The sequence below is a fragment of the Podarcis cretensis genome, assembly GCF_951804945.1.
Source record: "Podarcis cretensis genome assembly, chromosome: 1".
Classification (NCBI taxonomy): Eukaryota; Metazoa; Chordata; class Lepidosauria; order Squamata; family Lacertidae; genus Podarcis; species Podarcis cretensis.
This window is the reverse complement of record NC_137170.1, coordinates 137,559,438-137,575,632: the sequence shown is the minus strand read 5'-3', so window position 1 is coordinate 137,575,632 and position 16,195 is coordinate 137,559,438. Positions and strand designations below refer to the sequence as shown.

General features: G+C 42.2%; 2 protein-coding genes across 2 annotated transcripts in view; one reads left to right on the top strand and one right to left on the bottom strand.

Moving 5' to 3' along the window:
- MREG (melanoregulin) overlaps window positions 1-16,195 on the bottom strand; it is a 41,914-nt gene that overhangs the window by 5,545 nt on the left and 20,174 nt on the right. The gene's annotated exons all lie outside the window — the stretch shown is intronic.
- LOC307217722 (UDP-glucuronosyltransferase 1A1-like) lies at window positions 846-10,531 on the top strand. The gene is made up of 5 exons (XM_079979495.1): window positions 846-2,018; window positions 3,383-3,514; window positions 5,988-6,075; window positions 7,587-7,806; window positions 9,905-10,531. Exons 1-5 carry the CDS (start codon window positions 1,110-1,112, stop codon window positions 10,200-10,202), a joined length of 1,647 nt encoding a protein of 548 aa, XP_079835621.1. The 5' UTR covers window positions 846-1,109; the 3' UTR covers window positions 10,203-10,531.

Below are 16,195 nucleotides of genomic sequence, written 5' to 3'. Positions count from 1 at the left end.
TATGACTAACAGCAAATTGACAGTAAACTCCTGTGTGGAGCAGTCCTTTGTTTGAGTATTTCCCAAGTGATCCCTGCATTGTACTGCTTATTCTTAGTATTTTTTTAGTTTGAGTATTTGATTTAAAAAAAAATAATTTTATTTGCTGGCTAAAGGGTTTTGGGGGGGTGTATTTTATTTTATTTATTCAATGTGTATACTACCCTTCTTCTGAAGACTTCATGGGGGTTCACAGCATAAAAATACAGAATAATACCACAAAATACATAACAAAACAAGAACAAAACCCAAACAAACCAATAACCCTGCTTCCACAAACACATTTAAAAGGACGTAGACTGTTAATTAGCCAAAGTCCTCGTTGATAAAGAATGTTTTTGCCTGGCCCCTAAAAATGTATAATGAAGGCACCAGATGACATTCCACAAACAGGGAACGACTACAGAAAAGGCCCATTCTCATGTTGCCACCCTCCTGGTCTCTCGTGGAGGAGGCACACGAAAAGGGCCTCAGTGGATGGTTGCAGGATCTGAGTCGGTTCATACTGAGATGGGCGGTCCTTGAGGTACTGTCGTCCTGAGCTGTTTAAAACATCAACTCAGTTGACATTGCTCTTATATCCTATTTGTCCTGACAAGAGGTTCAGCAGAGGCAACAAATTAAACATTTACTTGATGCTTAGAATCTGTGATCCTGTGGGCTGCACCAGTGTTTCATTCTGCAACATCTGCTTCCGTACATTAGGCTCACAAAGTGTATAGCGAGTTCAGGGCTCCTTGATTCCATGACAGGAAGGATGAATTCAAGGTCTCATCCAGCTGCTGCCTTTTGGTTCTGTTTGTGGCGTTGTGCTGGAAGTGGGAAGCTGTTGGTGGTGCTACAGGATGGAAGTCACTGGCTGAGTACAGAAGTGGTAGTAGAGATGCTTATGCAACAGGCTAGCCTGCAGACTCCTTATCACCCAATCCAGGTTGGTTTGCAGAACCGACCTTTGACCAAGATTTAAACATTCCACACTGCCTTAATAAATGTGTCACAGAAAATAAATATTTGCAGAAGAAGATAGGGCTAAAGGCTCACAAGAGGCTTTGTTTCCTGTGCTGTTCGCCATGGTTTTTTTACATTCATTTCATTTTGGGTTGGAATTATGCCACAATGCAACCAGCAAGAAGATTTCTATGCGTCAAGGCATTTGTGTTTTGCTTACTCTCTTTTTCTTGAGCCCTACGGATGGAGGAAAGGTGTTGGTAATACCCCATGATGGCAGTCACTGGCTCAGTATCCATCCAGTTCTGGGACATCTTCAGCAGAGAGGACACCAAGTAGTTGTCGTTGCTCCTGAGACGAACTTATGGATAAAGTCATCTGTACATTATACATTGAAAACATTTGCCGTGCCTTACTCAAAGGAATACTTGAAAGCAGAATTCCAAAAGCTTGGTCACAGGATTTTTGCACGTCAGCCTTTCCTGGAAAGAATGACTGGGACATTTTCAAGAATAAGAAATATTACAATGCTTCTATATAATAATTGCAAGCAGCTTTTATACAACAAAGAGCTGATTTCTTACCTTAAAGAAACCAAATTCAACATTGTAGTTATGGATCCAGTGTTTCCATGTGGGCAGATCTTGGCTGAGTATTTATCCCTTCCTTCTATTTACTACTTGCGGGGAATTCCATGTGGTTTAGACTTTGTGGCAACACAGTGTCCAAACCCACATTCTTATGTCCCAAAATTTTTCTCGGGCAATACAGATCGCATGAACTTTAAACAGAGAGTGAAGAATTTTTTCATCGGCTCGCTGGAATTCATGATATGCTATTTTCTTTATTCACCCTATGAAACACTGAACAAGGAATTCCTGCACCAAGATATGACAGTAGCAGACCTTTATAGTCAAGCATCAATTTGGCTTCTGCGCTATGACTTTGTTTTTGAATATCCCAGGCCTATCATGCCCAACATGGTCTTCATTGGGGGTATAAACTGTGCAAAGGAAAATCCACTAACTCAGGTTGGAATCCACCTCTCCACTCACCCTTACTGAGACGGTTCAAAACTTCAGTTTAAAAATGGAGGCTGAGAAAGGGATTAGGACTGAGATATTTCAGTAGATTGGAAAAGTTAATAGCATGGTGCCATCTCCCTTTTGACATAATATTAGAATGTCTGCAGCCATACTACCCTGAACACGCCTGATCTTGTCTAGTCTCAGAAGCTAAGCAGGGTCAGACCTGGTTAGTACTTGGAAGGGAGACTTAATATTGGAATCAAGAGGCACAATGCAATTACCAAGCAGATGATTTAAAATAATATGCATGAGGCCCTAGGCTTATAAATCCTAATGCCTAATACCTTAGCTGAGCTTAGCGAACCGCCTTATTATATCATATTTATGTCAGCCTGCTAACTTGCTTTGCTGATGTGGAAAACTTTATTGTGTATGATTATTATTTATTATTTTTATTGGTTGCTGTACTTATTGAATTTGTATTTTCTGTTGTAACCTGCTCTGTGATGACTTCTGGGATGAAGAGCAATTTAGAAATATCTTAAATGAATGAACTCATATGATATGTTGTTATAGAGATTCCTCAAATTCAATATCCTTCTTCTTCTTTGGCTATCACTCGTAGCCGAGCAAGATTGTCTTCCATAACACGGTTTTAACAATGAGTACGTAAGTGACTGTGGAGGCCAGTTCTGGATCCACACGTCCTTCCACAGTTGGGACAGTGGTTTCTGGGTGGGAGTTAATCATGGTGTGGATTTGCCCTGCATGCCTTCCTCTTAGGACGTTTCTCCCTTGCGTCCTGAGTTCGAGTGTCTTCAAAGCCCATGAAACCTTTGGTCAAGGCTGTTCTCCAACTGGAGCGCTCGCAGGCCAGTGTTTCCCAGTTGTCAGGGTTTATACTACATTTTTGTAGATTTGCCTTGGTCTAAGACTGAATATGAGGGCAGGTAGACCATTAGGCTGGTCTAGGACAATTCTTCTCAGGGGCAAAAGAAAAATGTAAGCCAGAGGAGGGAAGAGAGGAGGAGGAGGAGGAAAGGCTGCCACTATTACAGTAGTGCAAAACAACAGCAGCAAAAGTAAGTGGAGTGGAGAGGAAGAGTCCCTGCTGGGGAGGGGCAGAGGAGAGATGGGGGCAACAGGAGGGCCTACACAGAAGGATTTGTTCTGGACCCCACACTGCCCCACCCCAGACAGATCTGGTCCTAGAAATGGTCTAATGTTTACACACACACACACACACACACACACACACACACTTACCCAGCAAAGGTTACTTTTTCTTTTAGCATTTTGGGAGAGATGAAAATATTCCCACGTGACGCAGAATTCTGACCAAAAGTTTGTTTATTTGTTTTGCCTAGGAATTTGAAGCCATGGTAAACAGTTCTGGCGAACATGGCATTGTGGTGTTTTCCTTGGGTTCAATGGTTTCTGAAATTCCAATGAAAAAAGCTATGGAGATTGCTGAAGCGTTTGGAACAATACCTCAGACGGTAAGAAGGGAAAATGGTATTCATGTAGGATGTTAAATATTTTGGTTCATTATGCATGTTTTGCTGTCTGCTTTAAAAGTGGCTCCGAAGCTGAAGTTGACACACAACCCTTTGCCTCAGTCCAACAAGCAATCTTGCAGCTTGACACAGCATGAACTGGGAAGCTGTTCACATACAGCTCTTTAGAAATATTGCCATGGTAATTTAGATGCCAGCTGCTGGCTCAGACCCTGCTCAAAAGCTACACCTGATATTGCTGCAAGAAGACAACAGGGGAACAAGATGTGAATAGTTCCCTGACAGTTGTCACGTTTGGCTGCATTCCAGATAAAGCTGCCAGAGCTGAGCCCTCGGCGGGTTCCCCTAATTGTACAGCAACCGCAAGTGGAACAATGCAGAAAACCCTGCTGATCTTCATAACCAACATTCTGCAACTAAATTTCAGATCATATGGACTAGGTCTTGTTTCTTTAAGTTGGGATAAAAGGCAAAGGTACCCCTGACCGTTAGGTCCAGTCACGGACAACTCTGGGGTTGCACGCTCATCTCGCTCTATAGGCCGAGGGAGCCGGTGTTTGTCCACAGACAGCTTCTGGGTCATGTGGCCAGCAGGACTAAGCCGCTTCTGGCGAACCAAAGCAGTGCACAGAAGCGCCTTTTACCTTCCCGCCGGAGCGGTACCTATTTATTTACTTGCACTTTGACGTGCTTTCAAACTGCTAGGTTGGCAGGAGCTGGGACCAAGCAACGGGAGCTCACCCCGTCACGGGGATTTGAACTGCTGACCTTCTGATCGGCAAGCCCTAGGCTCTGTGGTTTAGACCACAGAACCACCTACGTCCCATTTAAGTTGGGGAGGGTGGGCTAAAAGATTATCCACGCGCACCACCTGAAATCCAGAGACATCTATTGGAAAAAGTTTTAGTGATGATAGATTGTAGTATAGCCATGTCAGCTAATCAATTACCAGTCTAGAAACTGGCGAAAGTTTGCCTTCTCTGCATTTTTTTGCTACCATAACATGAGACTTCTTTCCTCATTCCTCTGAGAATACAGCTCCTTCGCTGCTAAGAAGTGAAAGGAGTCAATAATAAATGGATTTCCCAAACTTGCCTCATCCTTCTTGGAAGTAAGAAATAGCTGCTTTAGCGGCCTCCATCCTGTTGCCCTTTGTCAGACTTCCGAAACCTGGTGCCTTCCAGATGCCTTTGACTACAGCTCCCATCTGCCCCAGCCAGCGTGGCCAGTGGTCAGGGAAGATGGGAGCTGTAGTTCAGAACAACTGGAGGGCATCACAGTGGTGTGGAAGAAACCATGTTGCCGTGGTAATATAAAAATAGGCTCCCTCAGTGCCTGGATTATTATTTATTTATTTTTAAAATATTTTTTTGTTAAGTTTCAAAAGAAAAGGAAAGAAATGGTTTACAAAATTCTACAAGATACAGTGGTACCAAACAGGATCTGATGAAAATATACAAATTCTTTATAAAATCATAGATCACTGTTAGACAAAAACGGACATTAATAATAATAATAATAATAATAATAATAATAATAATAAAAAAAAAAAATTTTATTTATATCCCGCCCTCCCCAGCCGAAGCCGGGCTCAGGGCGGCTAACAACACTAAAAATAAAACCAAAATAAATAAACTACAGGTAAGTGAATGTGTGGGAGGTAGTGACTGGAGTCATTTATAGCACAGACATAATGGTTAAACAAGAGAAAGTGACAAAATGTAGAGCCTGTTATACCAAGGGAAAGTGATTAAAGTATTCAAACGCCCTGAGTCACTGAGCCATATTCATTCGTAGGCTGAGGGTGTCCTGGGCCATGTTTCTCTTTGCTTACAACTGAAATGAAGTCAAACTAAACAAATACAAAATCTTCCTTCTTTCTTTGGCCCCTAAGAACTCTCAGCTTATTAGTTAGTTTTTCTAGCAGGGCCATATCACACAGAAAGATTGGCCCCATCTATTTCCCCCCAAAACTGTGATGGTCATTCTAGCGGCAATAAGCAGCTGTACTATCAGCACTTTGTGCAAATGGTACAAGTTTTTATTACCGTCAAATATGAGGGTAAAAATAAAAGGGCTAATTGAGATGCTAGGATAATGTGGCGGCTTAAGATCTTATCCATTACTCTGAATGCTGTTGCTGAAAATTCTTGCACTCTAACACAACCCCGCCATAGGTGGATGTATGACCCAATTTCTGAACATCACCTCCAGCACCTTGGGTAAGCTGATGAATTTATATACAAGTGCACTTTCATTCTTTTATATACAGGCAGTACCTTATTTATTTGTTGTTAACCGATATCCCGCCTTTCCAACTAATGGGGCTCTTTGAAGAGGCATTGCACCCTACGTAAGAGATATGAGAGAATGCTTGTTCAAGTGCAATATGAAGTTTTTGTAAGTGAAGTGTAAAGATACATTTCCTAATCTATGTATATCCTTCCTCATGAAGGTGCTATGGAGATATACAGGAGAAACACCCCCGAATCTTGCAAAGAACACAAAGCTTGTGAAGTGGCTACCACAAAATGATCTGCTTGGTATGTCTGGGGCAGGAATTATGTTGTTGTCTACAACCAGCCCTTAATGCTGCTTCAATGCCATTAGCCTCTTAACAATGCCGTGAGAGAGTGTATCTAAACACTGTTTAGCAAAGTGTAAAATAATGTGATGTTGGATGGACATGCTCCCACATTGCTCTTGGTCATGTACACTCAGAGCAAAGCCCTGTAGCTGCAAAAGCTGGGCTAGGAAAAGAAAACCCTGCCTGGCGCTTTATGCTCATAGTGTGCATAAAAAACCAAGGAAATGGTTGAAAGGACAGTGGGCACAGATGCCAAAATGTGAGCCATGAAATAGGGGTGAGGGGGAAATTTCATTCAGTTCGCATTTAAAGGCAAGCTTACTTCATTCGCACTATCCAAAACAATCTGTGAACTGAATCACAGCCGTCCTTCAAAATTCACACGGCTCTGTATTCCGCAATGCAGGTAATGTACAAAATGTATATACTATGGTGAGGCATGCATAAAAATGCTGAAAGTAGTAAAAATAACCTTCAGGAATCCATTATATTAGGAAAAATTCACACTAAAACATTAGCGAGTTTTCATGGTAACTAATAATAATAATAATAATAATTGCAAACTGGCATAGAGGTATGGAGAACTGAACATAAGACTGGTAAGATGAGAAACTGGGAGAAACCAAAACTGATTGATTTGCTCATCCTTACCCATAACCACTTGCTGGAGTGAAAATTGCATTCAGTTCTGTGGAAAACACTGACTGACCAAAGTACCATTGGCTTTAATGGAATTTAGCACCAAACTAGACAGGATACTGGAGGCAGCTGATATCCTGCTTTCTACAGGTGCACGCTTGGTCCCAAGAGGACAGGACTCCCTGCCCATCACTTGATGTTCAGTGTCCCACATCTGACATTACATGTGGTGTCAAGTATGGGGCAGGTGGGTGTGGTTTGAAGAAATCAGCCTCACGGGCCAAATCTGGTGGGTCAGTTCTGGCTCTCAGGCCAAAGGGTCTCCATCCTTTGTATTAAATTGAGGGATCAGGGATGGAGAACCCAAGCCTCTTTATCTGGCCTTCAGGACTCAAGACAGGCCATGCGCCCTAGGCCACATCCTTCACTGGCCCTACTCTGCACCCTACCTGCCTTTGAACTGTGATAGCACCTCTTCCTTGCCTGGGTGGAGAGTGACAGGACCCACCACTGGTCTGGAGTCCTAGAAGGCTGTCCATGAAGGAAGGTGACCCTTTGGCTGACAGAGGGTCCCCACCCCTGGCCTAGATGGCCTAGAAGGGGACCACTTCTCTCCTCCCACAGTTCTGTACCATCCTTCTGAAAGACATTTTGCTAGACTGTACATAACAGTCCAAGGAGATCAGCTTAATCATATAGCTGTTTAATTTGAACTTCAATTGGCTGCTTCCATAAAAATGCAATTTTAAAACTTGGCCTAGATACGTTGTCGTTAGCAGAATAATAAACCTGTTGGTATTTCTCCACGTCCTGCTCTTTCCTCAACAGCTCATCCAAAGGCCAGAGCCTTTATCACTCATGCTGGCTCCCATGGGGTCTATGAGGGAATCTGCAATGCAGTACCAATGGTGCTGATGCCGCTTTTTGGAGATCAAATGGACAATGCAAAGCGGATGGAATCTCGAGGAGCAGGAGTGACTCTGAATGTAGTGGAAATGACTTCCAAGGATTTATCTGATGCACTGAAGGCTGTTATTTATGATAAAAAGTGAGTAATGAGTGGTACAAAATGAGTGGTACAAAACTCATTTTAGGGTTGGCCCAAAGTACCGTATTTCTCACTCCATAAGACGTACTTTTTTCCTCCTAAAAAGTAAATATGTCTGTGCAAATGTCTGTGCATCTTATGGAGCGAGTGCGTGGTCCCTGGAGCCAAATTGCCCAGCAGCAAAAAGCAGATGTGCTTTTATTTTTAGAAAGAGGGAAGGGGGTGTTGAAACAAAGCCGCTGAGCAGCTGATCGGCAACCAATCAGGAGGGAGATAAGGGCTCTAGAGATAAAGGAGGCTGCCTGGGAAGGGGGAGGTAAAAGCACATGGATCCTCAGGATTTTTGCATTGGGTCACCCCAAATTCACCATCAGATCACATAGGGTGTCCATGGTTATAGCCTGCACCAAAAAATCACGCATCCACTGTTTCGTGGGGCCGCGATGGCACAAAAACATGGTTACAAAGCACGGATCCATGTGGATCCTCAGGATTTTTGCAGTGGGTCACCCCAAATTCACCATCAATTAACATATCATGTCTGTGGCCACAGCATGAACCACAAAAATCATACATCCACTGTTTCGTTCAGAATATATTTTTTTCTTGTTTTCCTCCTCTAAAAACTAGGTGCGTCTTATGGCCAGATGTGTCTTATGGAGCTAGAAATATGGTACATTTAAAATCAGAATATGCAAGGAAGTATACCATGGAAATATACGGGGCGGGGGGAGTGTTCTGCACTGGGCGTGGGGGGGTTGTAGGGTGCCATGGGGGTCTGTTGGGTGGCAGGGGGCTGCTGGGGGTGGACTTCCTGGTGGGATGGGAGCTTGAGGGCAGCACGGCGGTTGCTTGGTGATTCAGGCCCTGTGCAAGGGGGCAGAGCCACTGCTTGTCATTGAAATCAGCAGGGGTTGCTACACAGCTGCTGGTGACAGGTGAAGAAGAAAGTCTCTTCTAAACAACCCCTCTGTTTTTACTGCTTTGATTCTTTATCGGGACTCTGGGTCCTCTGCAGTAGTGGTTTTAAAAATGTCTTCTCTCAGACCGTGGCATTTTCAGAAGCTAATCAGAGCATTATCAAAGAAAAGTTAAGTAATGGCAACGTTCCGTAAAAGAAAGCTTTCCCTACAATGAGCAGCTGTAAGAGAGTTTGGAGTGTCTTCTGATGCGTAGTGCTAGCTCCCCCAAGGGGACAATAAGTGGGGGCAGGGGGGAGGGCCAAGAAGCCGTGCCAGTGCTCCAGGTGAGCCAAGTGGCCTGGAATATTCTCCAAAATCCCCCATAATGCTCCATAATGTTTCCAGGGGTTCCTTCACAGACAGGTTGATCTGGAAAGCATTCCATAACCATCACAAACCACCATCCTGCACAATATTCCATCTCTGCTCCTGTTTCTGCTGTTTCTGCCAAGGGTAGCCAGCAAATCTGCTGTTTGTTATTATACCCTCTGCTGATTCATAACATCCTACTTCCAGTTTACACAGTCACTGCGGGGCAACTGAAGAGAATGGAAAAGGACGTCCTTGGAGGAACTGTCAGGAAGCAGCAGTGAAGGCAGGGGGCATCTCCCTCCACATTGGGGAGTGGCCCTGTTCTTGACTACCTACCAGCTCCTGCTTCCCTCAGCAGGCCATATTCTGTCTTTAAGAGACACTGACTGAGATCATCCCTCCTCCAACTGCCACCTGCTGGTGGTCACCAGTATCATCAGTTGCCCCACAGAAGTTCATGGACACTGCATCATTCTCCATTTTTATCTCCAAGGACCTGTGATTAGCAGCAGCTGTCACATAGGAGACAGATCAGCTATGTGAAAGATCCACCAGAGAAAAATTAGGGTTCAGCTACTAAAAGCACCGGAACTCTGGCCTCAGTCACCCTGTATAAGCTGCATACAGAGTATCCCGAAATGTGTGCATCAGGAACAGGGGACAGGCACACACAGGAACAGGGGAGGGGTTTGCATCCCATGTCCACAGTCTCTCAGAACAGTATCAACCCCACTTGGATTTCAAATGCTTTGGAAATCTGCTTCTATGCTATGTGTTTTATTTCCCTGTATTATTTATTTCCTAAAGAGGTTCTTTTCTTTTAGGTATAAAGAGAACATCCAGCGTCTCTCAGCTCTCCACCTGGACAGGCCCATTGAACCTCTTGACCTTGCGGTGCATTGGGTGGAGTTTGTGATGAAGCACAAGGGGGCTCCCCACTTGAGGCCGGCAGCACATGACCTCAACTGGATCCAGTATCACTCTCTTGACGTCATTGCCTTCCTCCTGGCTGTTGTACTCCTTGCCCTATTTATCTCACTGAAGTGCTGCCTGTTTTGCTGCAGAAAGTGTTGCTGTAAAAGTGGAAGGATGAGCAAGAAAAGCAAATCAAAATCACATTGAAATAGGGTGGGGCATGTAAGATGAAGAGGAACAGAAGAAATTGGGTCCTGCTCTTGAGGTTCAGAAGGCAGAGGTAGCCAACATGAAGTCCTCCAGAGGTTTTGGATTACAACTCCCATCAGACCTAACTAGCATGGTCAGAGATGACAGGAGCTGTGGTACAAAATATCTGGCGGGCACTATGTTGTCTACCCCTCCCAATTTGCAGGAGCTCTTAAAAACACATACATGATGATTTGCAAGGTCACTTCCATGCCTATATATGAATTCAAACTATTTTAGTCAATGAACAAGCAATCTGATAGCCAAGGGACCTGTGAACTTCCATACAGATCCCACAGTTCTGTAGTCAATTGATCTGTTGGGGAATCAATTGTTTGCATAACTTATCTTGAACTGATGGGTTGAGGCCCACAAATGGGGTCAGTGGTGCCACCAGCGTTTTTGAGGGAGGTATATTTTAACAGGAAGAGAGAGATGGAAAACACAATGGAAATGTTCAGATAGCAGAGAAAGGAAGCTGGGCTACCTTTAACAATTGAGTGAGAGAGTGGACTCTGACAAGTGGAGCGCATTGCACAGGGTTGATAAAAGCTGCTTCTGGGAATGCCGCCTTCCATAGGAACCCCCTGCCCCCTCATCCTGGAAAGAGAAGAACAAGGTATGGCCTTATAATGCCAATAAATATAAGGAGAAGGAGGACAGGCATATGCAATATATTTAAAGTGGAACCTGCTTTGCTGGCGGACCTGAGAAGGTTGGCTATTAATGGTATACATGAGCCATTCCCATGTTAGTTGAGTGGGCTACTGGTGTCTAAAGTCAATCCAAGTCCAAGCAATTTCAAAACATAAATGCCTTCACAGATGACCCTCTCCCTTTGAAATGGCAGCACAGCCGTGTTTGTTGGCTGCAAGTGTTAATTAGAACATTAGAACAAACTCCTGTTTCCCCTCCTACTTCAGAAATGTTGTTGTGACAGCATCTCCTGTAATATTAAGAAGACAGTGAACATCCTTGTGAGCGCCATACTAACACTGCCTGTTCGGCTGTCTATAAGGGGCCCTTTTCAGAAACATCCTGTACATGGAAACATAAGGGCAGTGGTCTGTTTAATTCAGCACCCTGTTTTCATGGAACTGGGGGTGGCAGGAGACAAAAAATGACTATTGAGGACTGAAAGTAAAGGCTGAACGAAATTATATCAGAGTGAAGACATAACAAATATAATGGGAGAAGTTCTGCTGTGGCTCCGTGATCAGAGAAGCCTCTCCCCCCCCTCCCAACAATTAGGACAATGGGAGAGGTGAAATAACTCAGGAAAATAGGGGGGAAGAAAAAATGGAATGTATGGGTATGGGAGGGGTGGGGGAGGGGATTGAATGGGATGGGTGATGGGTTATATAAGTATCATAAGACACGAGACCAGAAATTAAGAAGTACATTTAACTCATTGATAATGAAATAAGGATTTCAACCTTAAACATTAGAGGGCTGGGGTTGATTATGAAAAGGAGGATAGAAACATTACTGAATAAAGATAAATAAGTTATAATATTTTTACAGGAAACGCATCAGACGAAAGAGGCGGTTAATGAACTCAGACTGAGAGGTATAAATAATTATGAAAAAGCATATGGTACTTCAAAATCAAGAGGGATAGCAACTTGTAGTCTCTTCCAACTCTATGATTCTATGATTCTATAATTTCAAAGAAATGCGGGTTTAGTATATTGAAGATGAAGAAAGATCCTGAGGAAAGATATATTATAATTCAGGGAACAATGGTGGGGAAAGAATACACTATAATTAATATTTATGCTCCCAATGAAAACCAGATGGAATTTTTTGATAAAGTGTTTAAGGAAATAGAAGATATTCAAAAGGGTTATATGATTATGGCAGGAGATTTCAATATGCTATTAGATAAAAGACTGGATAAGTCAAATCCCACCCCAGAGGAAAGATGTAATAACATTACAGGATTAGCTAAAATTATGAAAAGGAAAGATATGAAAGATGTTTGGAAAGTGATGAGGGGAGGAGAGAATAAATTTTCGTTCTTCTCACCAGTGCATAAGACCTACTCAAGGATCGATTATATCTTTGTTTCAAAAATCTTAATGTTCTAAAATAACAAATATGGAAATTGGAATAATAAAGGTAACCGACCACACATTGGTTAATATGGTATTAAAAATAAAGAAAGATTACAAGGAAGCCAGAAGATGGAGGTTAGACACGAGGATCTTCAATAATAGTCAAACAGTAAAGAAGATAGTAAATAAGATCCCCTTCATGGATCACTGCCCCTTCATGGATCACTGCCTTGCCGTGGCGAAGGGGCTTGAAGAACTCTTCCGGGTTAGCGCCATCGCCTAATGGCGGATTCCCTCCGAGCTCCGGAGGGAATCGGCTCAGCAGGGGTCGGGTCCTGTCGCGGCGGCGATGCGGGGATCCTAAAAAACCACAGGCGCGGAAGCCTGTGGACTTGGTGACTCGGTGGGCACCATTTGCGCCCCCCCCGACCTGCGAAGGAGCCTTTTCAAAGGCTACGGAACGGGGACGGGGAGTGGCGTGGTGCTGAGAGCCCTCTGCTTCCCCTGCTGAGTGAAGCCGCAAGCCATGGACGGAGAGCGCTGACTTTTTCCTGTGAACATTCGGACTAAAAGCAACAACCCGTGAGTAATACGGAAATTGGACTTAAAAGGGAAATTTTTCTTTTTGAATCTGGCACGATCGGGGAAGATGCAAAAAGGAAGTCCGTCTCCCCGCCTTATAAACAATCTAAAGCAAGGACTAAATAACTAAGATCGAGAGAATAACTTCTTCTTTATTGAACAAAAGTTATTAATTTCACGATTGGACAGTACAAGTAATTTTGCTGGAGGATAAGAGTTGATTTTGAGAGCTGAAGTGTATCCCCCCGGGACCTGGGAGTGATCTGCGAAAGAGACTGTTGGAAATATAGAAGGCTTTGACAGCTGTCAAAATTAGCTGTCAAAGTTGGGGAATAAAAAGAAACATTGTTTTTGTTGCCTTTGCCGGTTGGATTTGCTACAATTTGGTTATAAACTGTCGAAAAACAAGTTATTTTGATTTTGGGACTGGAATTAGAAGGATAGTAAGTATCCATAATCCCTCTAGAGGGGGTTCTGGGATATTGCAAGAATGGCTGCAAGTGGAAAAATACTTATTGAGCTGAACAGGACTTTTTATCTCCTGGGAAAGCTTCAAGAACAGAGTGATATTTTGGCTACAGGGGTCATGGCACTGAAGGAAACAGTAAATAACTTTACTGAAAATGGAAGGGGCTTGACTCAAGTCTTTGTTCCTGAACCAAAAGCCCTTGTAGCGGAAACAAAAGTCTTTGCAGCTGAGCAGGAAAAGAAACTTGATAAATCTGAGAAAGCGGAACAAGAGATACATGATGATCTGGAGGGAGAGGAAGGAGGAGTTACAATGCAGCAGAAGGCTAAGGAAGGCCAGGGGCCTGACAAGAAGGACATAAAGGAAATTAAGAACTGGATGATGAAGACTTGGTCTGAATTGGAAAATGAAGAACGGAGAGACCTATCTAGATGGAGACCTGAAGACCTATGGATTACAAATTTGATTAAGATGGAAGTTGGAGTTTTTGGGACACTTAGATTCAAAAGGATTAAGAAACAAGATTTGAACTCCACTTTCAAATATAGAGGTCTGGTTAGAAGAAAAATGGACATTATCGAGACAGGGTTTCTCCGAGATTTGAGGTTTTACATAAAGGACTACCAAAAAAACTGGCAAAGAGGAATTGAGAGAGAATTGAGAGCCTCTGACGTAAGGTCTCCAGGCTGAGAATAGATAGACTGATATATATTGGGGATTGAAACCGGGAAAGGGGGGGGGGGAGTTTGGGAATCCAAAGGGTGTGTAGGAATATTTTGATTTTTTCTTTTTTCTATTTTGTTTTGTTATGAGGATAAAATGGGGAAACCGTGGAAGAGAACAGGGGTCGATCTTAGAAAAAGATTTTAAAGTATAAAGACTGAGGTGTATAAGGTAAAATTGGTTATATAACAAGGAACTAAATATAACAATGAACTAAATATAATAAGGTTAAAAATTGGGGATAAGAACTTGTTGAATCAAACACATGGAATTGGAATACAAGAAGGGGAAGTGTGGGGAAGTCATGGAAGTATGTCATTGAAAATAAGGTTTAATTGAAATTATACTTGTTTTTGTTTGTGTATGTGTGTATGCTTGTAATGTTGTTTGTGTTTATGTGTATTATTGGAAACTTTAATAAATATCATTTTAAAAAAAGAAGAAGAAGAACTCAGAGAAGCTTTAACGGAGTAAAAGCGATATACACCGAACAGAAGGCTAAGTTGATTATAAACAGCATGGCGACGGAAGAGATAAAGATACAGAAGGGCACAAGACAGGGTTGTCCACTCTCCCCTCTACTGTTTATAATAGTTTTAGAAGTACTCTTGAATTCAATAAGGCAAAATGGGAAAATAAATGGAGTAACATTAGGACAGAACGTGTATAAGACCAAAGCCTTTGCGGACGATGTAGTAATAATGACAGAAGAACCAATAACAGCAATAGAAGAAATACTAAAGGAAATAGAAGAATTTGGAGAAATAGCAGGCTTTAAACTAAATAAGACAAAAACGAAAATGATAGCTAAAAATGTGGACTCAAAAACAATAGAAATTATCCAACAGCACACACAGATAGAGATAGTTAAAAAAGTTAAATATCTTGGTATCTGGTTAACATCAAAAAACATAGACTTATTCAAAAATAATTATGAGCCGATGTGGAAGAACATAAGGAAAGATCTGGAAAAATGGGGAGGGCTGAAACTGTCATTCTGGGGAAGGATTAATACAATTAAGATGAATGTTTTACCAAGACTTATGTTTCTATTTCAAACTATACCTATAATTAAGGGGAGCCGAATCTTTAGAGATTGGCAACGAATACTCTCAAGATACATATGGCAGGGCAAAAAACCTAGAATTCAGTTTAAATTATTGACAGACATAAAGGAAAGGGGGGGTTTTGCCCTGCCAGATTTGAAGTTATACTACGAGGCTTCATGCCTTTGTTGGATAAAGGACTGGGTAAAGTTGGTGAATACGGAGCTACTCGATCTGGAGGGCTTCGATAATAGATTCGGCTGGCATGCCTATTTATGGAAGAATAAGAGGAAAGTACATAAGGGATTTGAAAATCATATTTTTAGAGGCCCGTTAATTGAGGTATGGGAAAAACATAAGAATTTGTTAGAGCCGAAAACACCACATTGGCTATCACCTCTTGAAGTAATGAGTATAAAGGCTATTAATATGAGAAGCAACTGGGCTACATATAGCCAATTGCTAACTAAGGTTGAAGGGAAATGGAAGATAAAGCCGTACGATCAAGTAAAGGAGTATGTCTATGATTGGCTACATCATATCCAGGTAAATCAGATGTTTAGTAAAGACTTTAAAGAAAGAGGATATGTAGATAAAGATTCTAAATTTCAAACGGAGATAATAAATAATGAAGTAAAAATTATATCTAAGATGTATAGGATGCTGTTGGATTGGAATCTAAGTGATGAAGAAGTCAAATCAGTGATGATCCGTTGGGCAAGGGATGTAGGCCACTGCATACAATTTGAAGATTGGGAAGAGCTTTGGAGAGAGGGATTAAATTTTACAGCGTGTACAATGATAAAGGAAAATGTCATGAAGATGTTTTATAGGTGGTACCTAACACCGATAAAATTATCAAAAATGTATAAGACGGACAAGAAGTGCTGGAAGTGTAAAAAAGAGGAGGGTTCCTTCTACCATATGTGGTGGGAGTGTGGAAGAGTGAAACAATTTTGGGAGAATATATATATTGAAATAAAGAAAATTCTAAAATACACGTTTAGAAAGAAACCAGAAATCTTCCTGTTAGGAATGTTAAGGCAAGAGATTAAAAAAGAAGATCGTAGGATA

Excerpts from the sequence above, each read along its gene's own strand:
- LOC307217722 (XM_079979495.1), top strand. The coding sequence starts at position 1,110 with ATGGTTTTTTTACATTCATTTCATTTTGGGTTGGAATTATGCCACAAT. Across the intron at positions 2,019-3,382 it reads AGGAAAATCCACTAACTCAG|GAATTTGAAGCCATGGTAAA; the intron begins GTTGGAATCCAC and ends TGTTTTGCCTAG. Across the intron at positions 6,076-7,586 it reads ACCACAAAATGATCTGCTTG|CTCATCCAAAGGCCAGAGCC; the intron begins GTATGTCTGGGG and ends TTTCCTCAACAG.